At 32.8% G+C, this 15,636-nt stretch overlaps 1 protein-coding gene across 1 annotated transcript; it reads left to right on the top strand.

Moving 5' to 3' along the window:
* LOC109846263 (PKS-NRPS hybrid synthetase CHGG_01239-like) lies at positions 8,229-11,339 on the top strand. The gene is made up of 5 exons (XM_020415488.1): positions 8,229-9,124; positions 9,663-10,070; positions 10,158-10,761; positions 10,868-11,251; positions 11,295-11,339. The coding sequence occupies exons 1-5, from the start codon at positions 8,229-8,231 to the stop codon at positions 11,337-11,339; spliced, it is 2,337 nt and encodes a 778-aa protein (XP_020271077.1).

Raw genomic sequence — 15,636 nt, 5'->3', positions numbered from 1 at the left:
CATGTACTTCTAATGGTTCACATATACTTCTAACAAAGTACGGGGTTTTATAGAGTGATTGTAAAGTTTTTGGTGAACTAGAAAACTAAGTGTGAGGTGTAAACATTATTCGGGTGAGCATAGAAAACCCTGTTGTGATAGTGGAGATCTCCTCGAGGTGAGGAGCGAAGACGTAGATCGTGGGGACCGAACTCCATGATCATATCGTTTGTTTGTGATTGCATTAGCGTACTTATTATTGTGTTCATATCTTATATCGCCTTTGTCTATTGCTCTTATTGTTCATATTCCCTCTATCTTGTTTGTGTTCATATTGCCCTTAGTTTATTATCCTTGCACATATATTGTTCACATCTTATTTGCTAGGATAATTTGTTAACAAGTTTTAAATTGGCATAAATCAGATTAGATTAGCATAAACCCTATCCACCCCCCTCTAGGGTTCATTCCTAGTGGAATTGAAGTGCTTTCAATTGGTATCAGAGCTTGGTGCTCTTTGATTTAAGGTCTAATTATCTTGAGTTAAAGATCCAAGTTATCTTTTGTGCTAATTTTGTTTTGATTTTATTTGTATCTTGCTTGCACATAAATACAATATGGATATGCACGGTACACCTAGTTTAGGTTATACCATCAATATTGCTCCAAAATTAGATAATTTCCTTTATGCCCAATGGTGTGTTAGATTTAAGCTATTTGTTGGATCTAAACATTCTGATTTATGGGAAATTATAGATGGTGTTTATATTGTGCCCATTATGGAGAAATCCAAGTGGAATAAAAATGATCATCGAATGTTTACAATGAACAAGATTTTGTTAGAATATTTGCTAAATGCTTTTGATTCATTTATATCTAACAAGCTTGTTCATTTTTATAGTGCTTACAATTTATGAAAATTCATAGAAGCACATTAAGGCAACTTGGAAAAAATCCGACATAGTTTGGAGGATTCTTCTTCAAGTGATATTGGAGCTTCTTCATGCACACGGCCACTAGGCGTTAGCCCTAGTGTGATATGTGGTTCCGAACTCGATAATGATTTATCTTGTGATGAACTTGCTTGTGCTATTGAAAAGTTATTGCATGTCTATAACAAATTGCATAAATATTTTATTGACTTACAAAACAAACATGTTAATTTAGAATCCTATCATGAGTTGCTAGGTTCCAAATTTGATGTTATTGCAAAAGAAAATACCTTGCTTAAAGAAAACAATGATATGTTAAATTTAGAAAATAAAAAATTGACCTCATCCATTTCTAGCTTAACTCATGAAAGAGATAATGCCAAGTTAGAAGTAAAGAATATAAAAAATGATACTGCTTCTTTTATAAATGGCTATTTATGTTCTACTTCTAATAAAAATACATATGTGCCTAATAATGAAGATTTGAATCTTGTGATTAAACATATTTTATCTTTAGATTTAACTTTGAAAATATACATTAATAATCATAAGAAGCTTATGGTTATGTGTGCCAAGTCTAAGTCAAAATCATCCACTCATTATGCACATATATATAGCAAATCTTAAAAGTGCTCTATTTGCGGCCGTAAAGGCCATTTAGCTAAATTTTGTTATGATACACACAAACATAGAAATGTCAATACTCCTTGTGCATCTCATCAAGTTTCTTCATCACATGTATACACACATGCACCCATTGTTCATCATAAGCATGCTCATGTGTATAGATTTGATCATTGTGATCGTTTTGGTCATTTGGCCAAGTGTTATTTTGATTTGAAATGAAAATCATATTTTCCAAATGCTTCTAATAGACCACATGTTTTTAAATGTGATATTTGTGGTAGATTTGGCTATTTGGCAAAGTTTTGTTATGATTTGAAAAAATGTTCAATCTTACCAAATTTCTCAAGTAGACCACCTTTGTTTAATAATGTTTCTCATTAGCAAAATAATTTTAAAAGACAATCTTTATTTGCAAATGATTCCTGTGCATGAGCTAATAGTCCACAACAACAAATGGATCTCTTTCATTGCACATATTATAATCGGAAGAGTCATTTGAGTGAATATTGTTTTGACCATGTTAGTGCACCACATATGCCTAAGAGGGTTCATAACCCTAGGGCTTTGAACTTTATTGATAGGGGTCATGTCCCTAAATAATCCGGCACCAAGAATGTTTGGGTGCCAAAATGATTTCATGATTATTAGTTTCGCTTTTATAAGAGATTTGTGTTTATATAACCTCCCGGATTTATTGGATATTTATTCCAAAACATTGTTTACCGGATGCTAAAAATATTTATATGGGTTGAAACAAGCTCAATAGCTTGATATAGTTGTTTCTCTCATTTGTGAAAATCAATGATGATTTGGTTTTATACTTTTAAAAATGATTTTTTTCACCTTAAATCATGATTCTTGTACATTTTGTAATCTTATTTTTGAACTATAAAAATTTTGTTTTGATTTGTTCTTTTGAATTCATTATATAGCACAAATAGATGATTAAAATTTCAAATATGCTTTATAATGTATTCTATGAGTGGTTTGATCAAAGTTCTTCAAAGAAAATTTTCTTTATTGATCAAACATCATATTTTGGGCTTAAATTTTGATTTATGATTTCATTTGGTTGATTTGTTTTTATTTGATAACTTTTTGCATGATTCTCATGTTCCTCTCTCTTTTGATTTCATAAATCTATTTTTATTTTTATTTTTTTGAGTAATGACACACCTTTTTCATATTGATATATCATTATGTGTCCTTATTGTATTTTTTTGTATGTGACTGGTGTTCATATTTTTTATCTATGCTTTCTCATATATACTTGCCTTGATCTTTATTGTATATATTCGATTAGGCATTTTGATAAGGGGAGAACAAGAAGATAACAAATTCTTCTTAAATGTTTAGTTATAATGCATTTTTTTAATGTAGACAATTATTTTAATGTAATAATGCCAACAATTAATATGCAAGTTATATCAGAAAGAAGGTTTTTTGATATAATTAATGGGTGACGGATCGGATGCAAAATTAGGCTACAGTAAATATAACATTAAGATAACTATTAAAATATTTAATAGTGTATTTTATTGTATATGTAGGATTACTAGTTTAAAAAATTAATAAATATTGTATTATTCAATTCGATGCATTAATTGAATATAAGGACCCTTAATGTTCTTTATGATGATTATAAAATGAGCTAAGTTCAAACATAAAAATTCAATCTACTCTAAACACACTACCAAAAGATGACACCTTCAAAGCAAATTTTCTTTGCACTTCTTTTATCATTAGTTTCATCTATGCTCCTACATAGTTGTGTTGATGCTAAAGAAGCCAAAAGTAGCTACATTTTAGCGGGACCAACTGGAAACAACATTAATGATATCAATAATGCTATAGGCGAGATGAAAATTGACCCCGGAACTATTATCAGTGAAATTAAAGGCATGATTTTTGATGACCACAATAGGGATGGTTGAATTGTATAACATTTGTATTTAAACTCATGAGTGGAGAAACCTGTAGGCATATAAAATTGCTTATAGGTCCCTTAGCTCAGCTCGGCACAAACCGACAAACCAACGAGGCAACGAGATTGACTAATCGCACGCAAGCAACAGAATACGTCCATTCGCGTGCGGGATCAAGCCAAGTGTTCGAAGAGTCAACGAGTCATCCAACCAAGGGCATACTCGGACGAATCACGATCGAATCAAGATCGGTTTCGGACTCGAACTCAGAAGTGCAGGTCAACGAATCAAGTCTGGATAAATCAACCACAGAACCAAATCACAGATAGAACCAAGGCGGAAAACACCAAACCCACCACCTAGAGGGGCTCGGCCGAAGCCGAGCCAACTTCAGGTGGCTCGGCCAAGGCCGAGCCACCTCAAGGTGGCTCGGCCCAAGCCGAGCCACCTTGGGGTGGCTCGGTGGCCGAGCCACCCTGAGGTGGCCGGCCCAGATCTGTGCCTAGGCACAGATCTGGGTGCCTATAAATAGGCCAGGCCTTGGTTCATTTCAGGGGTTGGAAATTTTGGAGAGGCGAGAAGCCCTGCTGGATTGGAGACTCGGAACTTAAAAAAGATTGAAACTTTGGGACTTCGGGGACTCACTCCTTGAACTTAACAAGTCAAGCTTTGGGACTTCGAGGACTTGCACATCCAGATCTGGTGCTCGACGATCATCAACGCCAAATAAGGCAGGAGTTTTAGAGGACCGGATCTCAGATCTACGTTTAATTTGAAACATTGGTTATGCATTTAAGTAAAAATAACAAACTAACACTATTATTTAATTTTTACGATTTGAAACATAATTTTTACAATGGATCTCATTGACTGCAACGTAATTTGAAACATTGGTTATGCATTTAAGTAAAAATAACAAACTAACACTATTATTTAATTTTTACGATTTGAAACATAATTTTTACAATGGATCTCATTGACTGCAACGTAATTTGAAACATTGGTTATGCATTTAAGTAAAAATAACAAACTAACACTATTATTTAATTTTTACGATTTGAAACATAATTTTTACAATGGATCTCATTGACTGCAACGTAATTTGAAACATTGGTTATGCATTTAAGTAAAAATAACAAACTAACACTATTATTTAATTTTTACGATTTGAAACATAATTTTTACAATGGATCTCATTGACTGCAACGTAATTTGAAACATTGGTTATGCATTTAAGTAAAAATAACAAACTAACACTATTATTTAATTTTTACGATTTGAAACATAATTTTTACAATGGATCTCATTGACTGCAACGTAATTTGAAACATTGGTTATGCATTTAAGTAAAAATAACAAACTAACACTATTATTTAATTTTTACGATTTGAAACATAATTTTTACAATGGATCTCATTGACTGCAACGTAATTTGAAACATTGGTTATGCATTTAAGTAAAAATAACAAACTAACACTATTATTTAATTTTTACGATTTGAAACATAATTTTTACAATGGATCTCATTGACTGCAACGTAATTTGAAACATTGGTTATGCATTTAAGTAAAAATAACAAACTAACACTATTATTTAATTTTTACGATTTGAAACATAATTTTTACAATGGATCTCATTGACTGCAACGTAATTTGAAACATTGGTTATGCATTTAAGTAAAAATAACAAACTAACACTATTATTTAATTTTTACGATTTGAAACATAATTTTTACAATGGATCTCATTGACTGCAACGTAATTTGAAACATTGGTTATGCATTTAAGTAAAAATAACAAACTAACACTATTATTTAATTTTTACGATTTGAAACATAATTTTTACAATGGATCTCATTGACTGCAACGTAATTTGAAACATTGGTTATGCATTTAAGTAAAAATAACAAACTAACACTATTATTTAATTTTTACGATTTGAAACATAATTTTTACAATGGATCTCATTGACTGCAACGTAATTTGAAACATTGGTTATGCATTTAAGTAAAAATAACAAACTAACACTATTATTTAATTTTTACGATTTGAAACATAATTTTTACAATGGATCTCATTGACTGCAACGTAATTTGAAACATTGGTTATGCATTTAAGTAAAAATAACAAACTAACACTATTATTTAATTTTTACGATTTGAAACATAATTTTTACAATGGATCTCATTGACTGCAACGTAATTTGAAACATTGGTTATGCATTTAAGTAAAAATAACAAACTAACACTATTATTTAATTTTTACGATTTGAAACATAATTTTTACAATGGATCTCATTGACTGCAACGTAATTTGAAACATTGGTTATGCATTTAAGTAAAAATAACAAACTAACACTATTATTTAATTTTTACGATTTGAAACATAATTTTTACAATGGATCTCATTGACTGCAACGTAATTTGAAACATTGGTTATGCATTTAAGTAAAAATAACAAACTAACACTATTATTTAATTTTTACGATTTGAAACATAATTTTTACAATGGATCTCATTGACTGCAACGTAATTTGAAACATTGGTTATGCATTTAAGTAAAAATAACAAACTAACACTATTATTTAATTTTTACGATTTGAAACATAATTTTTACAATGGATCTCATTGACTGCAACGTAATTTGAAACATTGGTTATGCATTTAAGTAAAAATAACAAACTAACACTATTATTTAATTTTTACGATTTGAAACATAATTTTTACAATGGATCTCATTGACTGCAACGTAATTTGAAACATTGGTTATGCATTTAAGTAAAAATAACAAACTAACACTATTATTTAATTTTTACGATTTGAAACATAATTTTTACAATGGATCTCATTGACTGCAACGTAATTTGAAACATTGGTTATGCATTTAAGTAAAAATAACAAACTAACACTATTATTTAATTTTTACGATTTGAAACATAATTTTTACAATGGATCTCATTGACTGCAACGTAATTTGAAACATTGGTTATGCATTTAAGTAAAAATAACAAACTAACACTATTATTTAATTTTTACGATTTGAAACATAATTTTTACAATGGATCTCATTGACTGCAACGTAATTTGAAACATTGGTTATGCATTTAAGTAAAAATAACAAACTAACACTATTATTTAATTTTTACGATTTGAAACATAATTTTTACAATGGATCTCATTGACTGCAACGTAATTTGAAACATTGGTTATGCATTTAAGTAAAAATAACAAACTAACACTATTATTTAATTTTTACGATTTGAAACATAATTTTTACAATGGATCTCATTGACTGCAACGTAATTTGAAACATTGGTTATGCATTTAAGTAAAAATAACAAACTAACACTATTATTTAATTTTTACGATTTGAAACATAATTTTTACAATGGATCTCATTGACTGCAACGTAATTTGAAACATTGGTTATGCATTTAAGTAAAAATAACAAACTAACACTATTATTTAATTTTTACGATTTGAAACATAATTTTTACAATGGATCTCATTGACTGCAACGTAATTTGAAACATTGGTTATGCATTTAAGTAAAAATAACAAACTAACACTATTATTTAATTTTTACGATTTGAAACATAATTTTTACAATGGATCTCATTGACTGCAACGTAATTTGAAACATTGGTTATGCATTTAAGTAAAAATAACAAACTAACACTATTATTTAATTTTTACGATTTGAAACATAATTTTTACAATGGATCTCATTGACTGCAACGTAATTTGAAACATTGGTTATGCATTTAAGTAAAAATAACAAACTAACACTATTATTTAATTTTTACGATTTGAAACATAATTTTTACAATGGATCTCATTGACTGCAACGTAATTTGAAACATTGGTTATGCATTTAAGTAAAAATAACAAACTAACACTATTATTTAATTTTTACGATTTGAAACATAATTTTTACAATGGATCTCATTGACTGCAACGTAATTTGAAACATTGGTTATGCATTTAAGTAAAAATAACAAACTAACACTATTATTTAATTTTTACGATTTGAAACATAATTTTTACAATGGATCTCATTGACTGCAACGTAATTTGAAACATTGGTTATGCATTTAAGTAAAAATAACAAACTAACACTATTATTTAATTTTTACGATTTGAAACATAATTTTTACAATGGATCTCATTGACTGCAACGTAATTTGAAACATTGGTTATGCATTTAAGTAAAAATAACAAACTAACACTATTATTTAATTTTTACGATTTGAAACATAATTTTTACAATGGATCTCATTGACTGCAACGTAATTTGAAACATTGGTTATGCATTTAAGTAAAAATAACAAACTAACACTATTATTTAATTTTTACGATTTGAAACATAATTTTTACAATGGATCTCATTGACTGCAACGTAATTTGAAACATTGGTTATGCATTTAAGTAAAAATAACGATTTTAGCCACTAACCGGATTGCGAATTTTTATGGTGTCCGGTTGGCTTCGAATTCCGATTTTGAATTTTTATAACAATTTTCATTTCCAATACAATTTTCATTTCCAATACAATTTACACAAATTACATAAAATCGTTTTTTTCAAAAATTGTTTTTTTCAAAAATAAATTACACCACTCAGAATTTTTTACTAATTTGATTTGAGCACTCAAAATGTCAAAATTGATTTTGACCTCTTAGATTTTTACCTATAAAAAGGCCAACAGTTTAAGTTTTTCAAATCACACTCACAACTCAATCACTTACAATTACAATCACAAACAATATGAATTCTGGAGATTACAACTCCATAAATCTTGATGAAGTTGAATTCGTCATCGACGAAACACAAAGTGATCCATTCCAGGATCATAGTTCATATGTAGAGTTTGAAGACATTTCAACCGATTTCGGTAATCCGGAAGGAGGTTTTGCTAGTAGAGAGGACATGGATGCTCATGTAAGATATGTTGCTGGCTTGAGGAACGTTACTTTGGCAATTCGTGATTCGAAGGGAAAAGACGGCCGACGGCCCAAAGTTCGATATTTATGTAGCCAAGGTGGCGGATACAGACCAAAAAAGGTTACTGGAACTAGGTCCACTAAAACGACAAAAAATAATTGTCCATTTTGGTTGGACGGAATGGAGTACCCTGGAGGGCGCTGGTACTTTGAAGTCCGGGAGGGGAGACACAACCATCCATTCCCGTCTCATGCTGTGGGATCTCGTTTAGGTAAAATATCCCCTATTCAACTTGAAGTTATTAGGGAGCAAGAGAATTTTAATTTAAGCCCGAGTAATATGTTGGCGTCCATGAAAAGGGCTGATCCGGAGAACAAATCGTGTCAGAAACAAGTTTACAATGCTGTCAGTAAGGTGCGTGCCCAGAAAAGAGAAGGTCGGACCCCGATGAATAATTTCATCCATTTACTCAGGCAATTGAACTACATGTACGACGTTCGGACTGCTGATGAATCTTCCGAACTTGGAGATATTGTTTTCTGCCACCCGGCTTCTTTTGTGATGGTGAATGCATATCCGGAAGTCATGATGATTGATTGTACGTACAACACCAATGAGTATGACATGCCTCTACTAGAAGTGGTCGGTGCAACAAGTACGGACAAAACGTTCACTATCGCCTACGCATTCATGCGAAATGAGAGACAAGAAAACTACAGGTTTGTGTCTTAATGAATTTTAATTTTTGTCATATGTTTAAATTTAAAATGGTTAATTAACATTATTTAGTACAATTGTTTGTCAATGTTATGAATAATGTTAAATTGAATATTTAGGAGGAGTTAATATTGTTATGAACATTATTAGTATTGTTTAATTAGGAGTTATTATTTTTATGAACATTATTAGAATTGTTTAATTAGGAGTTATTATTTTTATTGAACATTATTAGTATTGTATAATTAGGAGTTATTATTTTTATGAACATTATTATATTGTTATTTTTTTATTGTTATATTGTTTAATTAGAACTTATTATAGTATTATTAGGAGTTGTTACTGTTATGAAAATTATTATATTGTTTAATTAGGACTTATTATAGTATTATTATTGTTATTAACATTGTTATTGTAGTATTGTCATTAATATTGTTATTATGTTAATTTGTTGTTATAAATTACAATTGACAATTATTTAGTACAGTTATTTTGTCCTACGTTTAAATTTAAAATTATTAATGTTATATTATTTTGCAGGTTTGTGTTACAGTTTATCCGTACTTTGTTCGTTAGCCAAGTGACACCTAATGTCATTGTAACAGACCGAGATTACGCCTTGATGCATGCTGTCGAGTATGTTTTCCCGGAATCCAGGCATCATTTGTGTCGCCGTCACATTGAGCAATGCGTGCTACAACGAGCACTGCAGCAACCTGGTTTTTTAAAAGAGGCGGCAGAAGGATTTAAATTTCGTTGGAATTGGGCGATAAGTGCACCGACCATAGATGACTTTAATGATAGATGGGGACGTCTGGCAGCACATTATTCGAGTTGGGGAGCATTGCTGAACTACTGCATTGACACATGGATTAGTCCGCATTCCCAAAAAATCCTGTCAGCTTACATCGACCATTATTTTCACTTCGGAAGCTACACAACAAATAGGTAAGCCTTGTGAGATTTACGTGACTAAATAATCGTTACATGTAGTCAACATTAATAATTAATATTCAAGTTCAATTGGTAATGCAGGGTCGAAGGAGAACATCATCGCGTCAAACGACATTTAGATGGTGGTCGGTACCCATTCGATACCGTACTGGAGAAACTTCACAAGGTGATGGAAGGCCAAATCTGTGAGATTAAGAAAGTAGCGAGAGTTAACGCTACTAAATCCAACACAGACACCCTTGGAGATACGTTGTTTGTTAATCTGAACAGATCAATCACGTTTAAAGCATTCGGCCTCATAAGGAAAGAAATGCAAGTTTTACAAGAAATGGGTCAGGATCCAACAACGTGTGGTTGCTACCTAAGGAGAACTCATGGTCTACCGTGCGCACATGAGCTTCAGTACTACATCATAAATGGGTATAGCATTCCGTTGGATCAAATACATGATTATTGGAAAAAGTTAGATATTCAGTTTCCAATATTTCCTAATGATGCCGCGGATGGATCCCCGACTCCACCAAATCCAGTGAGGAGGGCGTTGTTCGAAGAAGTCCCTGATATTACTGCACCTCCTACTGCTAAAAAGAAAACCAAGGGTAAAAAGCTCTCTAGTCTCCGTGTACCTTCGGCGTGGGAGAGGGTTGTGAAACAGTACGGATTTAAAAAGTCTCCAAACAAAAAGGTAATACTACATAACTTATGAATTTCTATATTTGAAAATTATGATTTATATTAGTTACTAATTTATTATTCTCAATTTAACATTGTCAACCTATGCATTTGTAAAGGGCCCTGGACGTGTTGCTTCTATCTCTGAATCACAGGGGAGTCCAATGAGCACATCCCAACGTACGGGGCCACCAGTATCACCATCTTCTCCAAATCCTCCGTGCTCAAGGCCTCCAATGTCAACCCCTTCTTCCAAAGGCACCACGTTCATCTTTAAGAATTCTGTATTTGAGAGAGAATTCCCGCCCTACATTAGAAAATACATAGATCAATGCACAGATGTAGCGGCAGACGGAAATTGTGGATTTAGAGCGGTGGCTCTAGCAATTTACGGAACAGAAGATGATTGGGTTAAAGTTAGACAAGACTTAGTAGCAGATCTACAGAATAGAAGCGCCTTGTACGCTCGAATCTTAGGTGGGAGGAGTGCGAGGAGTTCTAATGTGACTAATCTTACCCAATCGATTGCTCACTACCATGGACCAGCGGACGATGATTACTGGATGGCGGTACCGGATTGCGGTCACGTAATTGCAACAACATATAATGTTGTTTTCATGACATTCAGTGAACATGGAGGAAATACTTGTCTGCCAGCGATATTAGATGAAACACAAGGACCTCCAACCCGAAAGGTGGTGTGCGGACATCTTAGCAATGATCATTGGATTTTGGTAAGAAAATTACACTAGTCGACGATCATATAAACAAGTTGAATTTTAACTTTAATTTTTTATATAAGAATATAACTTCAATATTTGTACATTTTTTTCCAGTTGCATATGAAACCAGGGGATCATCCGGTACCACCCATAGCATTTTACTGGAACGACCATCACGACAAATCTGCAGATGGTTTAGATGCACAATTTGCATTCTCGATCGGTCACTTTAACCGTCTCCACAATGAAGATGGAGAACGTCGAGCAGCAACAAGAAGAAGAAAGAACAATTAATTAGGATCGAAAAAACAATTGATGTATTTCGTTGAGTAGATTAATACTTTGATTTTCTAATAAATTTTATTATTATCCTTCATTATAGTCTAACACTTCAAACATTTCAAACACTTAAACAAATTTTATTAACGATTTTAAAAATTCAAATTATATTAAAATTAAACCAACATTTATATATGTTCTAAAAAAATTAATTTTTTAATAACACTTCAATGATTTTTTATGACCCACGGATTATAATGGATTAATTTTTTTTATAACACTTCAATGATTTTTTTAATAACACTTAAAAAAAATTTTATGACCCACGGATTATAAACCGACACGGATTATAGTCTAACACGGATTTTAAATACACAATTAAAATGGAATTAGTTAATAAAACAAAATAAAAAAAATTTATAACCCACCGGACTGTTTTTTTATTAATATCGCTGAAAACAAATTTAATTGTTTTTTTATTAGTCTAACACGGAATTAGTCTCCATGACCTTAATGAGAAGTCTCCATTTTTTTCCAACACCTTGTTTTTTTGAAACAGTTAAATTGACCTTGTTATTTTATTAGTCTAACACGGAATTAGTCTCCATGACCTTAATATCGCAGAAAAAACAGTACGGAATTAGTCTAACACGGAATTAATATAAAAAACAATTAATAAAAAAACAAGGTCAATTAAACAAAAAGGATCGTGGACTCAGAATTAATGAACCGAATTAATGAACCTTAATGAGAAGCATTTAATGGTCGTGTAAGCTTAATTAACAATAAAGGGCAATTTCGTCCGTCCACCACCCAAAGTTACTGTTTGGGAGTGGATATAGTTGGACCCACCTACTCACTTGGTCTCAAACACATCAAAACCTTCCATTTTTAACAAATTAAAGAAGAAGAAAACCCTACTTTCCCATTGCAGCCGTCATTCCCACCAGACCCCATTTCCATCCTCTCCTCTTCAACCGCCGCTTGACTCGTCCGACACCACCGCCTGATCAGATCCGACGACCGACGACCCCCTGTCAGCCACGATCGTCGCGACCGCCGCCTCCTCAGCAGTGACAACCGCCAGGCCGTTTCCCCCCTCTCGCTGGTCCGTCAACGCCACCTCGACGACGCCTCAGTTCTTCTCCGCGATGCCCTCCTTCTAGCCGAGTACCTCTACACCAGATCCCCTCATCCTCCAGCAGTGTCCTAGCCGAGCTCCTCTCACCAGATCTGATCAACCTGCACAACGACTGTAATACAGCGAATTAAAACCACAGATCCTATAAGGTAATTTTCAATTCTAACTATTAGAATATTGTTGGGTTCATCAATTGAATTACATCTCTGAATTATTATCAATTATTTGTTGTTCCACTTACAATTGGTGAGATGTGTGATCTGTCGACTATATATTTTACTGAGTTTTGATATTGAGATTCGAACAATACCATCATAACTTAAATTGCATTTAATTTCAATAAGTTTCAACTGGTCTTTAGAACTACGTTTGCAATTTAATTCAATATTAAGAAATTGTGAATCTATTTCCTACACGATCGTGATTTAGTTCGTGAAACATTGCGTAATTTCAATTAAATTGGTGATCTCTTGAATACACGCACGTCGTTTTACATCACATCCACAAAGATGTATCTGTGTCATTTATAGCTTTATGAAAAGTTGATGGCTCTCCATCTTCTGTTAGAAGATAGTATGTAACATTACTCTCCGTAATATACTCCGAGTGCCAAGTTGGTAGCCTTCTCTCACGAGTTGACCTTCGAACTTCTGGAGCCTCGGACTCGACTGGTTTTTGTACATCATGTTCCGGTGTTGCTTTAGAAGAATTCATATTATTTTCTACCTGAACAGCTATTGTCTTCGAGTCCTTCCTCGAACTGCTTTCTTTTTCTTCGCTTTGTAGTTGATTCTCTACAGAGATAACATTTTTGCTGATGATCACCTTGCGGGCAGTGGGATCCCACAGGCGATACCCCGTAACTCCATCAACATACCCGAGTAATAAGCATTTTTTTGGATTTTAAATCCAACTTTGTAATTTCTTGGGCATTGTACTTACGTACACTGGACTTGTAAATATATAGAGGTTGGAATAATCAGCTGGCTTACCAGTCCACATCTCCATCAGCGTCTTCAATGTATTGCAGTTGATGAAGATCGATTCACCACATAACAGACGGTTTTTACTGCTTCCGCCTAAAAGACTATCCAGATTTGCAGCTGCCAACATAACTCTTATTCTTTTCAACAGAGTTCTATTCATCCGCTCTGTCACTCTATTTTGTTGTGGAGTATAAGCCATACTGAATTATCTTTTGATGCCTTCTTGCTTGCAGAATGCTAGGAATTCATTGTTTGTGTATTCTCTTCTATTATATGTTCTCAAACACTTGATCTTCTTCTTAGATTCAAGCTCGACCCGCGCTTTGTAACTGTAACACTTATTTCACCAGCAAAGAATATTATTAGCAAGTGAGTCATTGTAACTGTGCTGACTCTTTTGTTCTGGTTTTCAGCTTGAGGATGGTGATATTATATGTTACCAAAAATCTCCTCTCTTGGAGAGCAAAGCCCAATACCGTTATCCAGATGTTTCTTCATTCTTGGATTGTATTCGCAATTGCCAGGTACATAATGCAGCCACAACTATTCTCGTTTTAAAACCTTGTTTGTATAGAATTTTTATATTTGGCTGATTCTACTAAACATAGGCTCTTATTGTTCGTTACACTATTGAAGCTTGAGAAGCATACTATCATAGTCTGCTCATAGTCAACTAAGACCCCACTGTGATAACATGCTGAGCACATTTGTTTTGTTACTTACCCTTGTATAGCATGCTCATATAGTAGGATTATGTTTTCCGTTTCATGTCGAACTACTGTGAATATTTAAATAAACAAGGATGCAGTGATATGTGTTTTAAGTATTTGGGATAACTTAATCCATATGTGCAATTGCTTGTGTAATAAAGGTATTGATAGGATATGGATATCAGATATCAGAACATATACAGATATATAATATAAGTAAAACATGCCAATCCGTATCTGAGTATCTGAATGTAAGATTCGATTAGACAATTGAATTGTTGGCCTTTAGATTAATGCACCATCAATGTTGATGAGCCATAGTCTAATCTTAGCTTTTCAAATCTTATGCCCTCTATGTAATCTTCACGAGGAAACAATAGAACACCTCTTCTTTGTTTGTGAAATTAGCAGTCAAATTTGGAAAACTATTGCTGCTTTTATTCACGAGGGAGTTGGTGTTCTATTGTACCCTGGACTACAAGGAGATGGGGGAGGCAAGGGAGTAATTTGCTAATTTAAAAAGAGCAGCACTTGCAGCCTGCATTCAGACTATATGGCAGTTGAAAAATGAAGTAGTGTACAGGAATTTGAAACCTTAACTGCAGAAATACATACACCAAATACCATTTTTCCTAAAAATCCAGTTTAGCAAGGTTGACAGAATTTTAGATTCACCTAATAATAGGTTATGGTGCGAGAAGTTCAATATTCAATCATTATTCATTGATAAAAGAATGGTGAATAGAGCCCTTGATGATCAGGTTACGCAATGAGTATACACTCATTTGGGGGGTAATAAGTGATTGGATCTGTTTACTGCCCAAATTGTTCGTAGAAATTGTATGCTTTTCTTTTTTTCTTTTTGTAGATGATAGGTGTTGTGCCTATCATGTAGGGCTATAAATAGCCTCTATTAATCTTTTACTCGCGTTGTACGAAAAGCCAACATTTCATGCCCAAAAAAATAATCTTAGCTTTTCAGATATGTCAAATGTATTACATACTCATTTAAGAAATTTATTATGGTTAGATGTCTTCTCTATCAAATCA

This window comes from Asparagus officinalis, chromosome 6, assembly GCF_001876935.1.
Source record: "Asparagus officinalis chromosome 6, Aspof.V1, whole genome shotgun sequence".
In the NCBI taxonomy this organism is placed as follows: domain Eukaryota; kingdom Viridiplantae; phylum Streptophyta; class Magnoliopsida; order Asparagales; family Asparagaceae; genus Asparagus; species Asparagus officinalis.
This window is presented reverse-complemented; position numbering and strand designations above follow the sequence as displayed.

What these genes read in the sequence shown, in the direction of transcription:
- LOC109846263 (XM_020415488.1), top strand. Translation starts at nt 8,229, where the DNA reads ATGAATTCTGGAGATTACAACTCCATAAATCTTGATGAAGTTGAATTC. An exon ending in GAGAGACAAGAAAACTACAG is followed by an intron (nt 9,125 to 9,662) that starts GTTTGTGTCTTA and finishes ATTATTTTGCAG; the next exon opens with GTTTGTGTTACAGTTTATCC. An exon ending in GGAAGCTACACAACAAATAG is followed by an intron (nt 10,071 to 10,157) that starts GTAAGCCTTGTG and finishes TTGGTAATGCAG; the next exon opens with GGTCGAAGGAGAACATCATC.